This window comes from Salarias fasciatus, chromosome 17, assembly GCF_902148845.1.
Source record: "Salarias fasciatus chromosome 17, fSalaFa1.1, whole genome shotgun sequence".
In the NCBI taxonomy this organism is placed as follows: domain Eukaryota; kingdom Metazoa; phylum Chordata; class Actinopteri; order Blenniiformes; family Blenniidae; genus Salarias; species Salarias fasciatus.
Window position 1 is genome coordinate 7,536,106 of NC_043761.1, and position 17,108 is coordinate 7,553,213.

Consider the following 17,108-nt stretch of genomic DNA (forward strand, 5'->3'; position numbering starts at 1 on the left):
TTTTTTTGAACCCCCCCCCCTGTGCCCCCACCTTCCTTCCATGAAAGGAGCCATTGTCTCTGGCCTGGATTGAAAGACTCGCACAGTACTTTTCCTTTGAGGTCTAACAAACTTTGCCTGGTTCGACCAAAAGCAATTAGCTTTTTTCTTGTGCGGTATGTAAAGCGGTCATGCACGTCTGTTAAGTCCTCACACATGTGCTCCTCAGACAAACAAACCTTAAGTGGTGAGAAAGAAAAAAAAAAAAAAAGAATCAAATATGCAATGAAATCCTCAATCATGTGTTCACGTTCATGTAAACCTGCACTGACACATGAGCATGTGTAATGCGTGCCCGTTGGTCAAGTGCAATGTGCTGAGAAATCTCAGATTCCAGGCCCTCTTACTGCGCCGGCCACCCAGCAAAGCCCCACCTCTCTCCACCTCCGCCGCCTTCCTTCTCTTTTTACCCCGAGCCCAGATCAGACCAGCTCTGATAACTGACCATCACTCTGCGGAGGCCTGCTGTTCCGCCGGTGATGATTCGGCTCGCATCAAGCTCTCCGCTCTCTCTCTCTGGATAAGAAGCATCAACACGGGGCGCGTGTACTTCAGGAAGAGTTTTTTAGCTCATCACTTGGCAGAAAGCGGGTAAACGAGCCGAGTCGGTCCAGAGGAACCTGCAGCCGTGGCTCGATTTCAGGAAAGGCCCAAAGCGGCCACCCTGCCGTCGCGGTCCTGCGGGAACGCGCCAGGGACCGGCCAACTGCAGCGACATGCCGGCACCTGCAAGATGGAGGACTGCACCTTTGACAGCTTTGAGCTGCTTTACAATGGAACCGTTCATAAGCTCAAGCGCCATAAAAGTAACCTCAACCTCAGTAAGTTTTCAACTTCTAACAATGAAATTTGAATCTTGAATCCAGATTGTTCCGGCTCTACTGATGTTTTTTTTTTCTTTGTTCATATTGCTGGCTGTCATCATTTTTTGACTGATAAACATTAGTGTATTCGTTGAAATGCGTATGATAGTCAAATGTTTATATTAGGCATCTCTTGCAATCACCCTTTTCTCTTTGTTTATTGTCATCAGCCAACCAAACTGATATACTCTCCAGATGTATACAAAGACATCTGTTTGCGTCAGCCTTTAACCGCAATCCAATCTTTACATAACGGCTTTAGATTAACTTTACATCTTGAGCTCTGTGTCATGCTGAGTTTGAACATTGTCATGAAGACAGTTAATCACAGGACATTGCGGTTTACTTTTTGTTCTCTCACAAAACCTGATCAACATCTGGAAACCAGAGTTTTCCCGCTTTGGGGGAACTCCATGTACAGTTAATTATTCCTTATAGTTGTGAACGTTGAACACAAGTGAATGAATAATGTCCAAAAACTGTGTTTTGCTCACTTTTGTACTCTGAAGTCTGTCTTACCATTACATTATACAGACTTAATAAAAGTCTCAAAGTGCTGCTTGGAAAAGTTTTATATAAAGTCTGTCATGAAATTGATTTCCTTTTTCTTTCTTTTTTTTTTTCGGCCAATAAATCCGGATTTGATGGAGTCACCGTTCTGCAGAAGAGGGTCAGAGTGATTAAAAGTGGCGATTCTTGGCGTGGCTTTTCGCTAATCTCCTGTCTGCTGTCTGTGTTTCTAACAAATGGTCTTGTTACCAGTTGTCACAATGGCCAATGAGGCCGGACCCCGCAACACAGGAACCCGGGGCTGAGACTTATATATAGAACTCAGCGGTCCAATTTTAGAAGCGGGACAGACGTGTTGACAGTGTTATTAATGTGCTATATGTTGCTGAGGGCCGATGAGAGCAGTGATTGAGCTCCTTTGTCTGACACACATAGAGCGTATTGTGTCACGCTGTGCTGTGCGGCACGTTGTCCCCCTTTCTCGTGTAACGCTATAGACTCTTTGGAGCGAGGCCTCTCGCTCTCTGGTGTGAGGAAGGATACGGTCTGGCGTGGAAGGAAGGAAACTGCTGGGAGGAAATGTATGCGGAGGATCTTAAATACATCGGAATGATAACACACGGGTCGGAATGAGAGCGGGGGGTTTCAGTGTAAAGACAGGAAACTTTGCGGGCGTTGGTGCGGCACAGACAATGGTGAACAACAGGTACTTTAACAGATTATCTTAAAGCACTCCGAAATGTACAGGTGACCCAATTACAGAGACAGTTCACACAAGGTACACAGACATTAGCCGAGAGGTCTGACGCTCCCCACACCACCCAGCATGTTGATGTGGTTTATAGTCTGTTTTGCCACCATGTGGTAAATTTCAGGGAAATTTCCCATCAGCACACCTCCCCGCTTCCCTTTTTAATCAAGAGCATATCTCTTTCTGCCGAGTCTTTTAACAGGAAGGACACACTCTCAAGTCATTTTAAAGCAATTTTCTTTCAGGAGTCATGCTATTTATCCTTGGGTTTAATATAGCGTAAACTACTGATCTTATTGAGCCGACACCAGCCTGGGTGCACATGTGCCGATGTTAGTCATTTGTCTAATAGGTTTACGGGCGGCAGTGGGCACCCAAGCCAGCGTTAAGCTGCTTAGCCCGTTGCGACCTTTGGCCGATCTTTAGTTCATTCTTACGCGTAAGCGCTCGGCTACTCTCCCTCCTGTTTACATACTCGTACATATTCACTGGAACATAAACACATTTTTCTGTCAGCAGATGGAGAGTGGGATACAAGCACACTGATACAATACAGTCAACCCACTGAGCTCTAATGATTATTTCCCTTAAGAACTTTTACTATAGCAGATCATTTCCACAAGAACTCAGGTGTATTTTTACTCAACCAGACGTGCCACAGCAGATTGTGAAGAAAGTTAAATTATACAGTAGATGGAGCTGCATAATGTCCTCTACCAGGACCGGCACCCAGGGTTGCAGCTGACGGTGTGGCTCCAGGGGGTTCAGCCAATGAAAGTTTTATTAACGTTAATGGGACCAGCTAGCGGACGAGAGGGAGATGAGATTGGGCGATGAGAAAGTAGCAGTGGAATTCTTGTAACATGAATCCTCCGCTGCCTCTGATGAAATGATTGCCGAAAGAGGAAGGAGAGAACAGGTGATTTATATTTTAATTAGTCGGAGTTTCACAGCCCAGCTTCTTCCTCTGTTGGTACCTGGGACGCTGCAGCTGCTTCACACACAATGTGTCTTGTGTTTATCGATGTCGGTGCTCAGTGGCACAGCATGGACTTTCATAAATTACACGTGTCCACAGAAGATGATGATTGAGCATCCAAAAGTTGTTTCAAGAGCCTTCAGCTTTTTATATTTGCATTTAATTTTCATGATGGAAGATTTAATCACAGCTTATGTCTGCTAGATTTATTTTTGTGTTTCTTTATGGTCGAACATAAAATGCATGATGCAGCTATTTATTCATCAGTGCTCCTGCACACGTGCACACTGTTATTGCCGTCCCTCCTCCAATATTCATGTGCCCCTTTAGCCGTGGACAAAAGACCGAGAGGAAACTCTGCTGATGTTGCTCCCCAGCCTGAAAAAAACAAAGCCCCGATATCTGAAACCACTTGATGCTGGGAGCTAAATGACATGAGGAAGCGTGGGGGACAGGTGAAGGTGAAGGATATAGATGGATGGAGAGATGAAATGAGATCCGCACAAATCGATGACCTGAGTTGAGCTGGAGCGCAGTTAACTGTACCACATAAATCCAATACCAACACCTTCATCCATTCTTATTGGGGAGTTGTTTTTTTTTAATGATGCCTTGTGGTGTTTTCATAGAAGCATTAAGATACTGATCTCCTGTGTTTGTGTTTCCCAGAGGAAGAGTTGAGGAAGCTGCGGGAAGAGACCAATGTGGACTCCCTGCGGCAGGAGCTGGAGAGGGAGCGAAGCAAGAGGATAGACCTGGAGCAGAAGATGAACGAGGTGCTCAAAACCAGGTGAGACCCGAGAGGCGCGTTCGCAAGGCGGACGACAGGAGGTGAGAATCGAGCGCACAAGACGGGAAGCCGTGACGGGAAGCCGTGACGGGACGAGGACAGGAAACTGTGACGGTGCACTTTGTTACTTCTCAGCTCAGCAGGGTTTACCATAGGTCGCTGTGTGAGTGTGTGTGTTATAAATAGACGCATCAGCAGCTTGGTAGGCGGGGAATTCCACAAGGAGGTGTGTGTGTGTGTGTGTGTGTGTGTGTGTATGTGTTTTCAGGGTGATGGAAAGAGACAGGGAAAAAAAAAAAAAACCAGACAAGAGTCACGCGCCGCTCTTGGGTGTCCGAGTGTCCGCTGTGACACGGAGGAGAAACACACCCTGATCCTCACAGTGATCATGTACGGTGTGTGTCGGCGCCTCTGGCTGCCAGCGGGAAATTCCACTGGTGATCTCCAAGTGGATTACCAGCAGAGAAACCCACCCCCAGGAAGGCCAAAGATAACTCAGGAGTTTATAAGGAAAATAATTACAGTAACCTGGGAATCTTCCTCTGGAAATGTTCTCAACAAGACTTTTCTTTTTTCATACCAATTCCTGTATCTCATTGTGTGTGGCTGTGGAGTTTTCATCCAGGAAATGATTTACAAATGCCCCAGTGGGGAAGAGAGCTAAAATCAGCACACTTTGTTATACTATCATTTATGGATATCACCAAGAAATATCCTAAACATCTTGTTTTTATATATTGTAGCAAGGACTGATAGTACAGCCAGTCTTTGAGGAGCAGCTTCTTAACTCAATAACTGGCCTGAGAGGCTGAGTTCTTCACTCCTGGATGACGATGGACGATCACCCAGTGGAAATAAAAGCATCCCACTGAGTACATACTCACTGGATTTGTGAGCAAATTTACTGAATCAGGCTCACATTACTATTTACACATTTTCACAAACGCGGTTTGGGAACGGTTCCTGCAGTTGGATGAAAAACAATGGCTCTACCATCAGATCCGCTAAGAAAAGCCAACATGCTTCTAATAAACAGTTTTTCTTTGTTTTGTTTTCCCTGCGTGTGTTATTGTTTATGAAAGGGGAGTACAGCTGCTCTATTTATTGCTCCACTTCACAGCTTTGTGTACGATCACTATGACAGTTTGAATATTATGTGGATCTGCTGTAAGCTTACAAAAAAAAAGAAACTGCTCTTGGTTGTCCTCTTATATCATTGTCTTTGGCAATGACAGTTAAATGGTTTATTCTCTGCATGTCATCACATGAATTTCCTCAGCGGCGAGAATGTGGCTGACGCAGAGAAGTGAGACTGTCTCATAACCACTCTTCCTCTTTTTTGTCTTTCTTTCTTTCTCTGCCCACCCCCCACCCCGGTCAGACTGGAGGACTCGCCACCTCAACCTCCCCGAAAACAGCAGCAGTCGCCCTCAAACAATGGAACAGGTGAGACCTGCACGGGACGTGACCGAGTGAGGAAGAAGGAAGAGGAGAGTGTGTGTGGGAGTGGAAGAGGTCTGGGAGCGTGCGTGTGTGTGTGTGTTGCTGGAGAGGTGGAGATGTAGGATGCGGTGCAGCTCGATACTAACGGACTTGGTCGGAAGTGTCTGTGGGTTACTTTCGGACATCCAAGCGCTGCATAACAACAGAAACACGTACAGGGTGCTTGTTGTTGTGCAAGAAGCACCATTAATATGTGGAAGTGCACTAACGGGAGCTCGTTAGAGCGTTAATCTGTAGCCATGTCAACTGGATTGTATCATTTTTGTCCGTTTTTCAGAGTTTCTGTCAAAGTTTGACTTCCAGTGACCCAGTGACTCGTATGTGTGTGGTTTTAGAGACGAGGAACGGGAGGGGGAGACTCGGGCTAATTTTGGAAAATGGGTTATGATTGTGGATCGTTTTATCTGGGGCAGACATGCCTGAGCTGTAGCTAGTGTTGGAACTGTGTGTGTGCTGGATATGTGTGTGTGTGTGTTTGTGCTGGCTGGGTGCATGGATGGATTCGGATGCGTTTGGTTAGATCATTTGACAGAGAAAACATGTAGAACTGGAGCCTGAGTGATTTGGGTTGATGTGGGCTGCAGGAGCTCTGTAAACCACAAATTCAAAAAGCATTTTAAGGAAATGCATCGTCTTCTTTTCAATCTTTTTTCCAATTGTGTGAGGAAAATGTAGCCATCATTCAGTTCCTCAGTCTGTTTTTCTGGAAGCGCACCTGAGCTATAAGGTCTCACAAGGCCTGTCAAAACAAACTTTTTGCTCTAAAGTATCACACAGCAGCTGTCTTATCCCCGGTACATGCCTAAATCCATCGCAGACAGGATATTTGTTGATTTAGAGCAGGTTCAGCCTCAGCTGAGATACATTCAGCCTTCTACAGAATGGCAACTCCATTCATGCTTTGGTTTTCAAACGTCTGTGGGTCAGACCAGTAAAATACTGCCACAATAATCTTTAAATTCCTTTTTATTTTCATTGTGGTGCAGCGTACACATGATTGAAAGGTCTATATTTTTGCAAAACCAAGCAATTACTATGGGAAAATTAATATAATTGCAACATAAAGCTAATTTTAATGATGCTTTCTGGTGCTGAATACAGGCTGGATTTGATTTGACTCCACTGGCATGTACCATTACTGATGAAACACAAGGACAGAGGGCAGTGCAATTAGGAACACCTCATTATTGTAACTGTAGTTTTTAGTATAGTTATTGTATCTATTTCTGACTGTTTATACTTATCTAACATGTACAGTTATCTAACAGTTCCACTGACAGCTCTGATCTCATCAATTGCACAATCATGACAGATAGCCGCTGTCGTTGGTCCAGGGGATGAAAAATGTGCAAACAGGAGCTGACAGGATCCATTTGTTCCCATCAGCCGACAAACAGCAGCAGAAGGAGGTGTGGAGCTCGCGGCTGCAGAAGTGGCTGTACGAGCGCTTCGGGGTTTACATCGAAGACTTTCGCTTCCAGCCGGAGGAGAGCACCGTGGAGGCCGAGGAGCCGCTAAGTGCTAAAAGGTGGGTGAGAGCTGCGCTGGAACATGAAGTATCCGTCCTCGGCTATCGATTTTGCGGGTGTTCGAGGAAAAGGTGCATCAGACGGCGGCAGGGGAGAAGGGACGGTGTACAAACAAGCTTCAGCTGCAGCCCCGCGTTAAAGACCTGCAATTATTTTTCACGTTATTAAAGGAACATAGAGTTTTCAGACCTTGAATGTACACTGTGCTTATTTATCATTACGTGTGATTATCCATCATTGTGCCAAGAGAGCAGAGGAGAAAATCGAGGCTTTGTGTTCTCGGCTTCTTCTTTCTTTCCTCCTATAAAAGCGAATGAGTCATTCCAGACTGACGAAGGCCGAAGTGTCCGCTTCTTTCCCACACATGCGCGATCAATTTTCATACATAGAGAATACTTCTACGTGAGCACCTACGTGTATTCTGACCTTCAGTTTTTTTTTTTTTTTTCCTTCAGGTTGACAGAAAACATGAGGCGACTCAGTGAGTATTCAGAACGAAGCTGAAGAGAAACTGCTCGTCAGCCACTGCAGCACGCTGCAGCACGACTGACACCAAGCTCCTCCAAGCCTGTCATTTGACATAAACACCACTGAATATGCTCCGTTTTTTTTTTTTTTTTTGGTTTTGTTTGTTTGTTTCAGAGCGAGGAGCCAGACCTGTCACCAACTTCTTAAGGAACCTCTCCGCCTTATCTAATTGGCACTCTGTCTACACCTCAGCTATTGCCTTCATTGTGAGTGGATCCTGTTTCTGAACACATGCCGGTTATGCCAATTGACGTTTTTATTCTGTTGCTGAAGTGCTGAAGGTTTAAACGTACAATGCATCATGTTTTAGTTTAATGTGAATAAATGTACGGTATGAAATTTGTTATGATTTATCTTCCATAGTCATAAGTTTATCCCAGTTTTTTCATCCTTGCTGTAAAAGTTTACTCATAAAACCGTATAATGAGTCTGAGAAACTCCAGCAGGAGTAATTAAGCCAATAGATTTGGCTTTAAGTTAATGGCCAGTAGTGTTGTCTACAGATTTATTTACCTAATAGTCTGTGAGCAGCCAAACAGAAAAGCTGGAGAGGCAAAACTGTGAAAACTGGCCATCTATAGTATCTCAAAGGCTTGAATTAAATGTCACATCGTGCCCATTTAAACACAAAACATAAAGATTCAGACCCATCTAGTCCTTACAGCGCTGACACATGCCACATTAAGTGGGAAATTAACTGAATGGTGAAGTAATTTTTGCTCGACGGTGACAGCTGCTGAGGCCTAATCAGATTGTGGTTAATGTCCCCTGTCAGTGGTTTTACTGAATTATCTCCGTCCCATTGATTCTGACCGGCTCAGTCTGTAGAAACGACGCTGCTTCAGCGTTGACGTGTGAGCGACGGCATCTAATAACCGAAGTGGAGTGCTTCAACTCGCCGAGCTCCTGATTCTGTGCCTTCAGACTCTCGCCAGTTTGTCTTTATTAAACGGTTTCTCCAATGAAGGCAGCCAACTGTCGCTGGCCACTCGGGAATAATATTTAGAGCTCGTTCTAAATATTTAATGTGAAAGTTTGGAGGCTGCACAGAGAGCAGCAGCTGCTTTCAGCATTGCTAAGTCGAAACAAACGAGTCTCGTCAACACACTGAACGCAACGATTAAACTTTAATCAGCATCAATAAGCAACAACCCTTAACCTGAAGAAGCACCCACTTAATGCATATTAGCTGTGAAATGTAACTCGGTAAACTCTCATCCCTTTAAATGAACTGACCTTTGAACTCTCAAGCTGATATTGATTATATTGTGTGTTTTTTTTTTTTTTTTTTTTTGCCTTCAGATTTACATGAATGCTGCTTGGCATGGCTGGGCCATCCCCATGTTCCTCTTCCTGGCCATCCTGCGCCTGTCCTTAAATTACCTCATCGCCAGGTAAAAACATGCACACAGCTTTCAGTCAGCCTTTTCAAGGAGACGCACTTTACACACACACATATACAGTATAGTAAAACAAATTCATACAGAAAAAAAGTGATATAGATTATCTGAAAGTGTGTTTTCACACAACAAATGTGTGTATTTCTAACAAACACTGACTGAAACTCGCTCCAGTGTGGTTTTTCCTCAGAGTTCATGCTTGTTAAACTAACCGATGAGTCAGTGGATGTTGTTCTTCTTATTGCCTGCCTCCTTCCCATTATTTGCTCGGATGAACTTGAGCCCGAGGAAGGAGGGAGGCATTTAAAGGACAATCAGTGGGTGAATAGTTTATTGTCGCTGTGATATCAAACAAGCGCCGTCCCTTTTCTCAATGCCGCGGATGCTGGCAACCGACGCGTTAGGGGGTCAATCTGAAATTAGCGCACATTAGTACTTGTCAGACGTTCGTCTAGACGAACTAAGTAGAAAACTGGGCCACTTTAAACCAGAGAGAAGATTATAGAGTGAAAATGATTTATTCAAAATGAAAACAAGTTTTTTTTTTTTTTCCTGTTTTGCAGAGGTTGGAGGATTCAGTGGAGCATTGTGCCTGAGGTGTCTGAACCAATGGTAAGACGGCGTGTCATCCACCGTCTGGTTTCCTCCGGATGTGCTCGCTGCTGCAGTATGTGACGCCGGAATGTGTTTCACGCAGGAACCTCCGAAGGAAGACTTGACGGTGTCGGAGAAGTTTCAGCTCGTACTCGATGTTGCACAGAAAGCGCAGGTGAAGCACAGCTTCTTGTTCTCCAACACATCAGCGTGAGGAAACCTGGACAACCAGTCCAATCAGTGCTTTATCTGTCTTTGCAGAACCTTTTTGGTAAAATGGCAGATGTTCTGGAGAAGATAAAGAAGTAAGTTCAGCATCATGATAAAATTCGACATCAATAGTTTTTTTTTTTTTTTTTTTTAAATCTTCCTGAAATTCTGACACTTCTCCTTTTTTTAAAAATTTTTTTTTAATCTTTTCCGGTCAGCCTGTTCATGTGGGTGCAGCCGGAGAGCACCCGCAAACTCTACATCTGCCTGTGGGTGGCGTTCATCACCTCCTGCGTCCTGCCGTACAAACTCATGGGCTTCATGATGGGTGAGATACGCGCAGACAAGCGCTCCTTTGTCCGGCCGGCGTCCTGTAAATACCGAATCAAAGCCTCGAGTGAATGTAAATCCTTAAAACTGCAATCCAGCGCACAGACAGAAGCATTCACTTGGTGAACTTGTGTAACGGTTGTGCCTCAGCCTGTGAGGCCAGCTGCAGGCTGTTGGCACGCGCATCCACAATATTAACTACTACTTTGTTTACTTCCCTGTGTTTCCAAAACGCTGTTGATGCAAATTTAGTTCCCTCATTAAATTACAATTATATGAAAGACGATAATGTGCAATTTTTAATGGTTTTGAGTTTTAAAATGAACCAAAAATGTAGGAACTTCTACAAATGCGAATCATTTGAGGATTTCTCACAGGGGAAGTGTGAATTGACCTCGTTTCGTCTTTTCACTTGCTCTATTTTAACCCCCTGTTGCATAATTTTCTAGAGAATCTCTTCTTTCATTGATTTTTTTTTGTGTGCGTTTTCCCCTCCCTGCAGGCCTGTACGCCGGAATCAAATTCTTCGTCATAGACTTCCTGTTTAAGAGCTGTCCGAAGCTCCGGGACAAGTACGACACGCCCTACATCGTGTGGAACAGCCTTCCCACCGACCCCCAGCTCAAAGAGCGGACCAACGCAACCGTGTCGCGGCGGGTACGACACACACACACACACACACACACACACACACACACACACACACACGCCTCAGAATTAAGGTGAAACTAACTGATCTGATAGTTAAAGCTATAGCAGTACCAAGCAGGCACAGAACTTTCAGAATAACAGCTGCTATTTATTTATCTTCATTCCAAATCAGATTTTATTGTTTGTCATTTTCACTGCAAGTTTTGTAAAAAACAATTTGGAGGGAAAAAAAAAAACTTTCCGCATTACACCACTAGAGGGAGCTCGGGTGCCACCACAGTTGGCTTGATTTGTGGTGTTGTCAGCGCGGAGGAGTGTGTTAGGGCCCACCTCTCAGCTGCAGGTCGGCGTCAGTCTTTCATGTAGACAGGAAGTGTCCTCCGTCGGCCCCCCGACCCCCTGCGGTGCGGCAGAACGGGGAGGAACAAAAAAAATAAAACGTTCCCCGACGCTTCAAAGTATCGGTCGTCTCTTTTCAATATTAGATCACAGCCGTGCCAGGCACTGTTGGTTCACACACACGAGTATTGCGAGTGTGTGTGTGTGTGTGTGTGTGTGTGTGTCTCTCTGCTGTGGCCTGAGTCACAGGTGTGCTCTGTCATTTTCTCTCTCTCAGCTGTCTGGCACTGAGAAGGTAGGGACTCTGGTGTGTTTCCCCTTCGGTTCCTCTACTGTGCCTGGGTGTGCTGCCAGCTCACCTCCGAGTGTGTGCGTGTGTGAATGCGAGTGTGTGTGTGTGTGAGAGAGAGAGAGACTCCTTGGGACTGTTGTAAAGAAAATGGATCAAAATGTCACCGTAGACAAAAGTCAGCAATATTTGAGATTTTTTTAAGTATCATGATATTCTTCCATTCCATCATTTTTTTCTTAATTATTACTTTTTTAAACTGCTGACATTTTGAATCCATTGACATAGAAGCCCGGTGAGAAGTAGCATCGTGTTTGGAATAGCTAAGACGCACATAGAGCAGAAATGTGAAGTTTCTCATCTTTGAATCCTTCCTATTCCCCTCATCTGTTATGGAACGTGACGTTGTACCCGGAAATGTAAAGCCAAGCATATTTTACAACGGGCTGAAACTGAGCTGAAACTAACAGGCGAATGTGGTGTGTGCTGAGTGACTGATGGCCTCACTCTGCTTTTGCACGTCACACCTGAGCCTGCTGCGGACCAGCGCACAAGCAGCCACAAAACGCCGTAATGAAAGCCAAGGAGCTGTTTTTAAGTTTGGCCGATTGTCTCCGTAGAGCTTGAACCGTTTGTAGACGAGCTCCCAGTAACCTCCAGCTTCTCTCTTTTCTCTTTTTCTTTGTCGTCTCATGTTTTAACTCATCGCCTCCTCTTTTCCCATGATTCCTTCTGTCCCTTCCCGTCCATGTCCTCCCTCCACCCCTCAGATCCAGCCGGTGGTTTCTCGGAGCAGCCTGGCCACCGTCCCCTGCGGGGTCAGCAGAGAGGACGACACCGGTCGCTCTCACAGCACCAAGAAGGGAGCTTTCCATGAGATCTTCAACCTGCCAGAGTCTGAGCGCCCTCTGGCGGGTGAGGCACCTTACTACAAGCTTTAAAAATACAATGTTGCCATTTAAAGTTACGTTGTAGTCTTCACAGATGAATATGTCCATTAATGAAGCATCTGTTCTTCATTACGGGATGTTTTTCTGTCTTTAAGTCACTTCAAGATTCATTTTTTCCATCAGCTGACAGGAACATTTGTCTGCTGAAGCTGCACAAGAGGATGAATTTAAAGGGATCAAGTTAAATCAATAATAGATGAAAACTAAAGTTTCCTGTTTTTAATAAATAAATAAATAAATAAAGTCCTAAAAAATGGTTTTAAATGTAATTCATTGTTCTTTATATAAACTGTTTCCCCAATTATCTTTTCTCTATTTTAAAATCCTTTATTTTCAGACAAAAAAAACAAGAACAGGAGTTGATCCGTGATCCATGTCATTATTAAATATTAATGAGGCTGCTGCATTCACTCTAGTATTACAGTAACACACACACACACACTCAAGAATACATGTTTCAACACGACAAAACCACTCCACCTCAAACTGTTCACGATGCCCCAGAAAGGTGTCGTGTATCGATAATTCTGTGTGCTGTTTTGCTTTCCCTGAAGTCAGAAACGTGTGTTCCGCTGCTGACAGCTCGCGTTTTGTGCTTCAGTGTGTGAGAACGGCTGGAGGTGCTGCCTGATCAACCGGGACAGGAAGATGCCCACAGACTACATCAGAAACGGAGTGCTGTACGTCACAGAGAAGTAAGTAAAACTCCGATTCCTCCAGCACACCTTCGACCGCGGGAATTAAAAGGTTTCTTGTCAAAGCGAAGCAAAAAGAGCAAGAGATTTTTTTTTTTTTTTGAGTAAGACTGCACAGACCCTGGCAGCAGTATCAGTGGGTCAAGGAGAAAAAAAGTGGTTTCGGTGTTGTACATTTAAGTGGCCCAGAGCGTCTCCTCACGCCTCCATATGTCTGTGTCAGAGCGTCAGCGGTGGATCGAGCAGGACGGCTCTCCTCCTGAGAATATCTCTCGTCTTTAAATCTCTCTGCCTCGTTGAGCATGCGACTGACAAGACGTCCGCTCGGCTCAGTCTGTGATTTTGCGCCCTCCGTCCTCTGAACGTGGCCCGGTTTCTCTCCCGTCCAGTTATCTCTGCTTCGAGAGCTCCAGCTCCCGATCCAGCTCCTCCAAGAAGAATAAAGTCATCAAGCTGGTGGACATCACTGACATCCAGAAGGTAATCACTCCCAGCCGCACTACGTTTCCAGGTTCTGAATTCACCTCTCTGTTAAATCATGATGTGAAAATATGAAGCAAAAAACTTTTTTTTTTTTTTTTTCCTTCTTCACAGTATAAAGTCTTGTCAGTCCTACCAGGAAGTGGGATGGGAATCTCTATAGCCACTCCGTCGACTCAGAAGGTACAAACTAAAGAGTAACTTAGCAAAATAACTAGAATACCAGAGGAAATGCGTAGTTTCTGTTTCTGGTGTGGATCAGTATTAATGCCCGCCGTCTGTCTCTCGCAGCCTCTGGTGTTTGGTGCCATGATCCACAGAGACGAGGCGTTCGAGGCCATCTTCACCCAGTACATGAAGATGATGACCACCACCAAGCCGCCAGCCAGCGCGGAGCTCTAGACGGCCCGGCGTCCCTCCTCCTCTTCCTCCTCCTCCTCCTCCTCTTCCTCCTCCTCCTCCTCGTGAGGCAGAGAGCCTCCTGAGTCTCGGCTGAACTCGAAAACACTGAAACTCCACACCCCGAGCCGTTTCCTCGTCGGAGATCACCGAGCGGCTTCGACATCGGTGAATTTTTTTTCACTTCCGGCCCGGTCGGAGGGGATTTACGAGGACGACGCCCTCGAATCCGGGGGTGTCGGTCGGATCGCGGACAGAATTAGCTACGCGAGGAGGATCGGCGTGGTTTTTATCAATCAGCTGGAGGCTGGAGAACAGGGGGGGGCCGGCCCCCCCCCGCCTTCCCACCTCACTGACCAACGCACTCGCTGACGACTTCTTCACCTCTCACTGGTTTCTGTTTTGCATGTGCGAGCGCGCGTGCGTGTGTGTGCGTGTGTGTGTTGAGGTCGTGTTTTTCTTTTTCCTAAGTCAGCGGAGTGACGTCAACTGTAGCAGGAAGATTTCAAGAAGCGTGGATGTACAATGTATATCATCAAAAAAGAAGAAAAAAAGATTCAAAAACAGGTGTTTCGTCAAACTGCCAGACACACGTAGGAACAAAGATGTTTTAGCTTTATGAATCACTGAAAGAGCAATCGGTGCCTCTCGGCAAAGCCCAGCAAGACTGTAGGAGTGTGTGAGCGGTCAGTTTTTCCTTTTTAAATGTTTCGATGTGTATTTCTAGCTGTGAAAATGTCAGATCAGTATTTGACTGATGGAGCCTTTCTCTTAGTTTACATTGCTGCTGTTTGATTATTAGTTTGTCGTCTTTTTTTTTTTTTTTTTTTTTTTTTTTCTGTTTTGAGACACATTTCAGCAGCGACATTGCTTTGTAGGTTTCACTGTCGGTCACACAGACAAAAAAAAAAAATGTATACAGTATGTGAACTGTGCAGTTTATTTTTCCAAAAAAATGCCTTTGTTTTTATGATTTCTCTTGTTTTGTGAAAAAAAAAACAAAAACGCCTTTTTAGATGAGTGTAAACTGTGTTTCTGGTGCTGATGATTGTGTCCAAGACAAGAGCACAATACTGACTGCCATCTGGAGACGAGGCCCAGCGAGCGATCGTTTGTAAATTCCTCTTTTTAAAGGCACAATCTGCACAAACGGCGATAATTCAGTCCCCACCCCCCCGCCCCCGTCCCCGCTTTTCTCCCTGCACTTTATCAAAAGCTGGTAACTGGAATTGTTTTGATTAGATTTGAAACGCTCACCACTTTCAGCTGATCAGTGTTAGCCGTTCGTTCGTGAAGTCTTGATTGTATTTCTCCGTTTTTATTTAGTTCCATCCGCGCAGCGCAGAGAGAGCAGGAGTGTTAATTCACAGCAGCGAGCCTGGCAGCCTTGGAGCTAAAAACAGAAGAGAAAGATCTATTTGATCAATCTGATTGGATTCAAGTACACGAGTGTAAATGTAGTTGTTTTGTTTGTCTGTGAGGTCCAGACCGAACAGTGTCGCTTTATGTAAAAGGCGCCGTCGGGGGGAGTGAAGCTGGTCTTTGCTCCGGCCCGACGTGTAGAAATTCTAATGCCAAACTACGTCAGACACTCGGCTGTGTTTTTATAAGGCGAGTGGAGACACGACGCAGGACAGGAAGTCTCTGTTTCTCTGCTGCACCAGGTTTAGTTTCCTCACTGGACGAGAGGCCGCCGCATTTGAATATTTACTTAAAGAGGTGGACTCGTTTCTACTCGCTGGCGGCTTCGGTGATCGTATTTAACTTGCCGTCACGTTGAATCAGGACTGGATATGAAGCTGCCAGAGACGCAGCAGACCAGTTCAGACAAACACATTTCTCTTCTGTTCCTTCTTCTTTTTGAGCAATCAGTGTGATCTCTGAACCGGAGGAATCGCTCGTCCCCGCTGTCTCACTGTGTAGTCTTAAAGCTTTTACCGGAAGCCTTCTTGTAGTCTGGTGGGTGTTTGGGCTGCGCTCAGAACAAAAGAAGCACAGAATGTATCACAATATAAATGTCTAGCATTTGTTTTGCCAAATCTTAATGTCTTTTTCTTGTGTTTTCTTTCTGCCATATTCTGCCTACGCTCATGTTTACAGAAAGTTGTAAAATCTTTGTTTTTTTTTTTTCCCCTCAACGGTCCAGTTTGAGTTCCTTTGTCTGTGGAGTAATGAAGACTGGTTTATTTTAAACTGATTGTCCCTCATTGTCTCTGAAACGTGACCGTCTCTGCCCACGAGCCGCACAAACACCACGACGAGCCGTTTCAGCTCGCCCAGCACGTCGAAGAGTCATATCCGCCGCCGCAGCGCCTGGTTTCAGTGTCGTGGAAGTGACCGTGTGCCACAGATCCCCCGCTTCAGCGCAGAGCGGAGACGGTCGCCGGGGCCTCGAACGCCAACATCGGCGTTTCGGACGTGAAATTCCCACTTTGAACATAGAACCAGTACATGGGTTAAAGGAACTTCTGTTGTTTAGCTGAATGAGAAGATTGATGATATTCTTATGCAGCTATTAAAATAATTTTTAATGATTCAGTTTCTGTGTTTTTATATCAGAAAGATGTTTCTGGTATGTAATTACTTTTTTTTTTTTCAATTGAATTTGAGCTCTTTTACTCGGCATATCTTTCACTCGGTGAGCTTTGAGGCCAAAACGCACAAGAGGAGAAGACTCCATGGTTTGCAGCAATTTAGAAAAATAAACTTTTCATACCATCCATCTTCAAACCTGAACCGCTTCATCCTGTGCATCGTCAATCAAACCCAAATAAATAGTCCGATGACTCACTTCTCAATCTTCTCATTTAACTTTGCAACAGTGGACCTGAAGCAGTGCTGTTGTCCTTTCGGGGTCCCTCTGGGTTCGAACCGGTGTCCCTCATGGTCGTGTTAAATATGCAGCTCCTCCACGGTGAGCGTACAGTACGGTGTGTGAACTGTACCGCAGCTCCCGGCTCTGAATATTTGAGAACCTGAGTGTTGTCTGGAAGCACTGCGGTCATCACAATGAGTAATGAATTAGTTAATCTGTTTCAATCGCTTCTTCTTTTTGCTTTTTTGTTTTCCTGTGACGGAGGACATTTGTATACAAATTATTGTACAGTGGAGGAAAAAAAAACAAACCGCTGGGTTTTTAAAAGATATGTCTATTGTAAAGCATAATGTGATGTACATTTTTTTAATTTAAGTAAATGAATTTAAGCTAATGTCTTGCTGCCTTCTGGTCTTCTTTCAGTTTTTGCTGCAATACCCCGCGCGGCCACATGAGGTCACTGT

The 17,108-nt window shown here is 44.9% G+C and overlaps 1 protein-coding gene across 1 annotated transcript in view; it reads left to right on the top strand.

Moving 5' to 3' along the window:
- Positions 1–17,039, top strand: part of gramd4a (GRAM domain containing 4a) — a 36,877-nt gene extending 19,838 nt beyond the window's left edge. The window contains exons 4-19 of the mRNA XM_030113560.1: positions 3,812–3,932; positions 5,314–5,378; positions 6,822–6,963; positions 7,420–7,445; positions 7,607–7,698; positions 8,795–8,886; positions 9,456–9,504; positions 9,590–9,661; positions 9,748–9,791; positions 9,915–10,024; positions 10,529–10,683; positions 12,076–12,220; positions 12,857–12,950; positions 13,340–13,430; positions 13,545–13,613; positions 13,722–17,039. Of these exons, the coding sequence (XP_029969420.1) occupies positions 3,812–3,932; positions 5,314–5,378; positions 6,822–6,963; positions 7,420–7,445; positions 7,607–7,698; positions 8,795–8,886; positions 9,456–9,504; positions 9,590–9,661; positions 9,748–9,791; positions 9,915–10,024; positions 10,529–10,683; positions 12,076–12,220; positions 12,857–12,950; positions 13,340–13,430; positions 13,545–13,613; positions 13,722–13,832 (1,478 nt within the window). The 3' untranslated portion in view covers positions 13,833–17,039. The remainder of the gene's footprint in view (positions 1–3,811; positions 3,933–5,313; positions 5,379–6,821; positions 6,964–7,419; positions 7,446–7,606; positions 7,699–8,794; positions 8,887–9,455; positions 9,505–9,589; positions 9,662–9,747; positions 9,792–9,914; positions 10,025–10,528; positions 10,684–12,075; positions 12,221–12,856; positions 12,951–13,339; positions 13,431–13,544; positions 13,614–13,721) is intronic.
- The last annotated feature ends 69 nt before the right edge of the window (positions 17,040–17,108 follow it).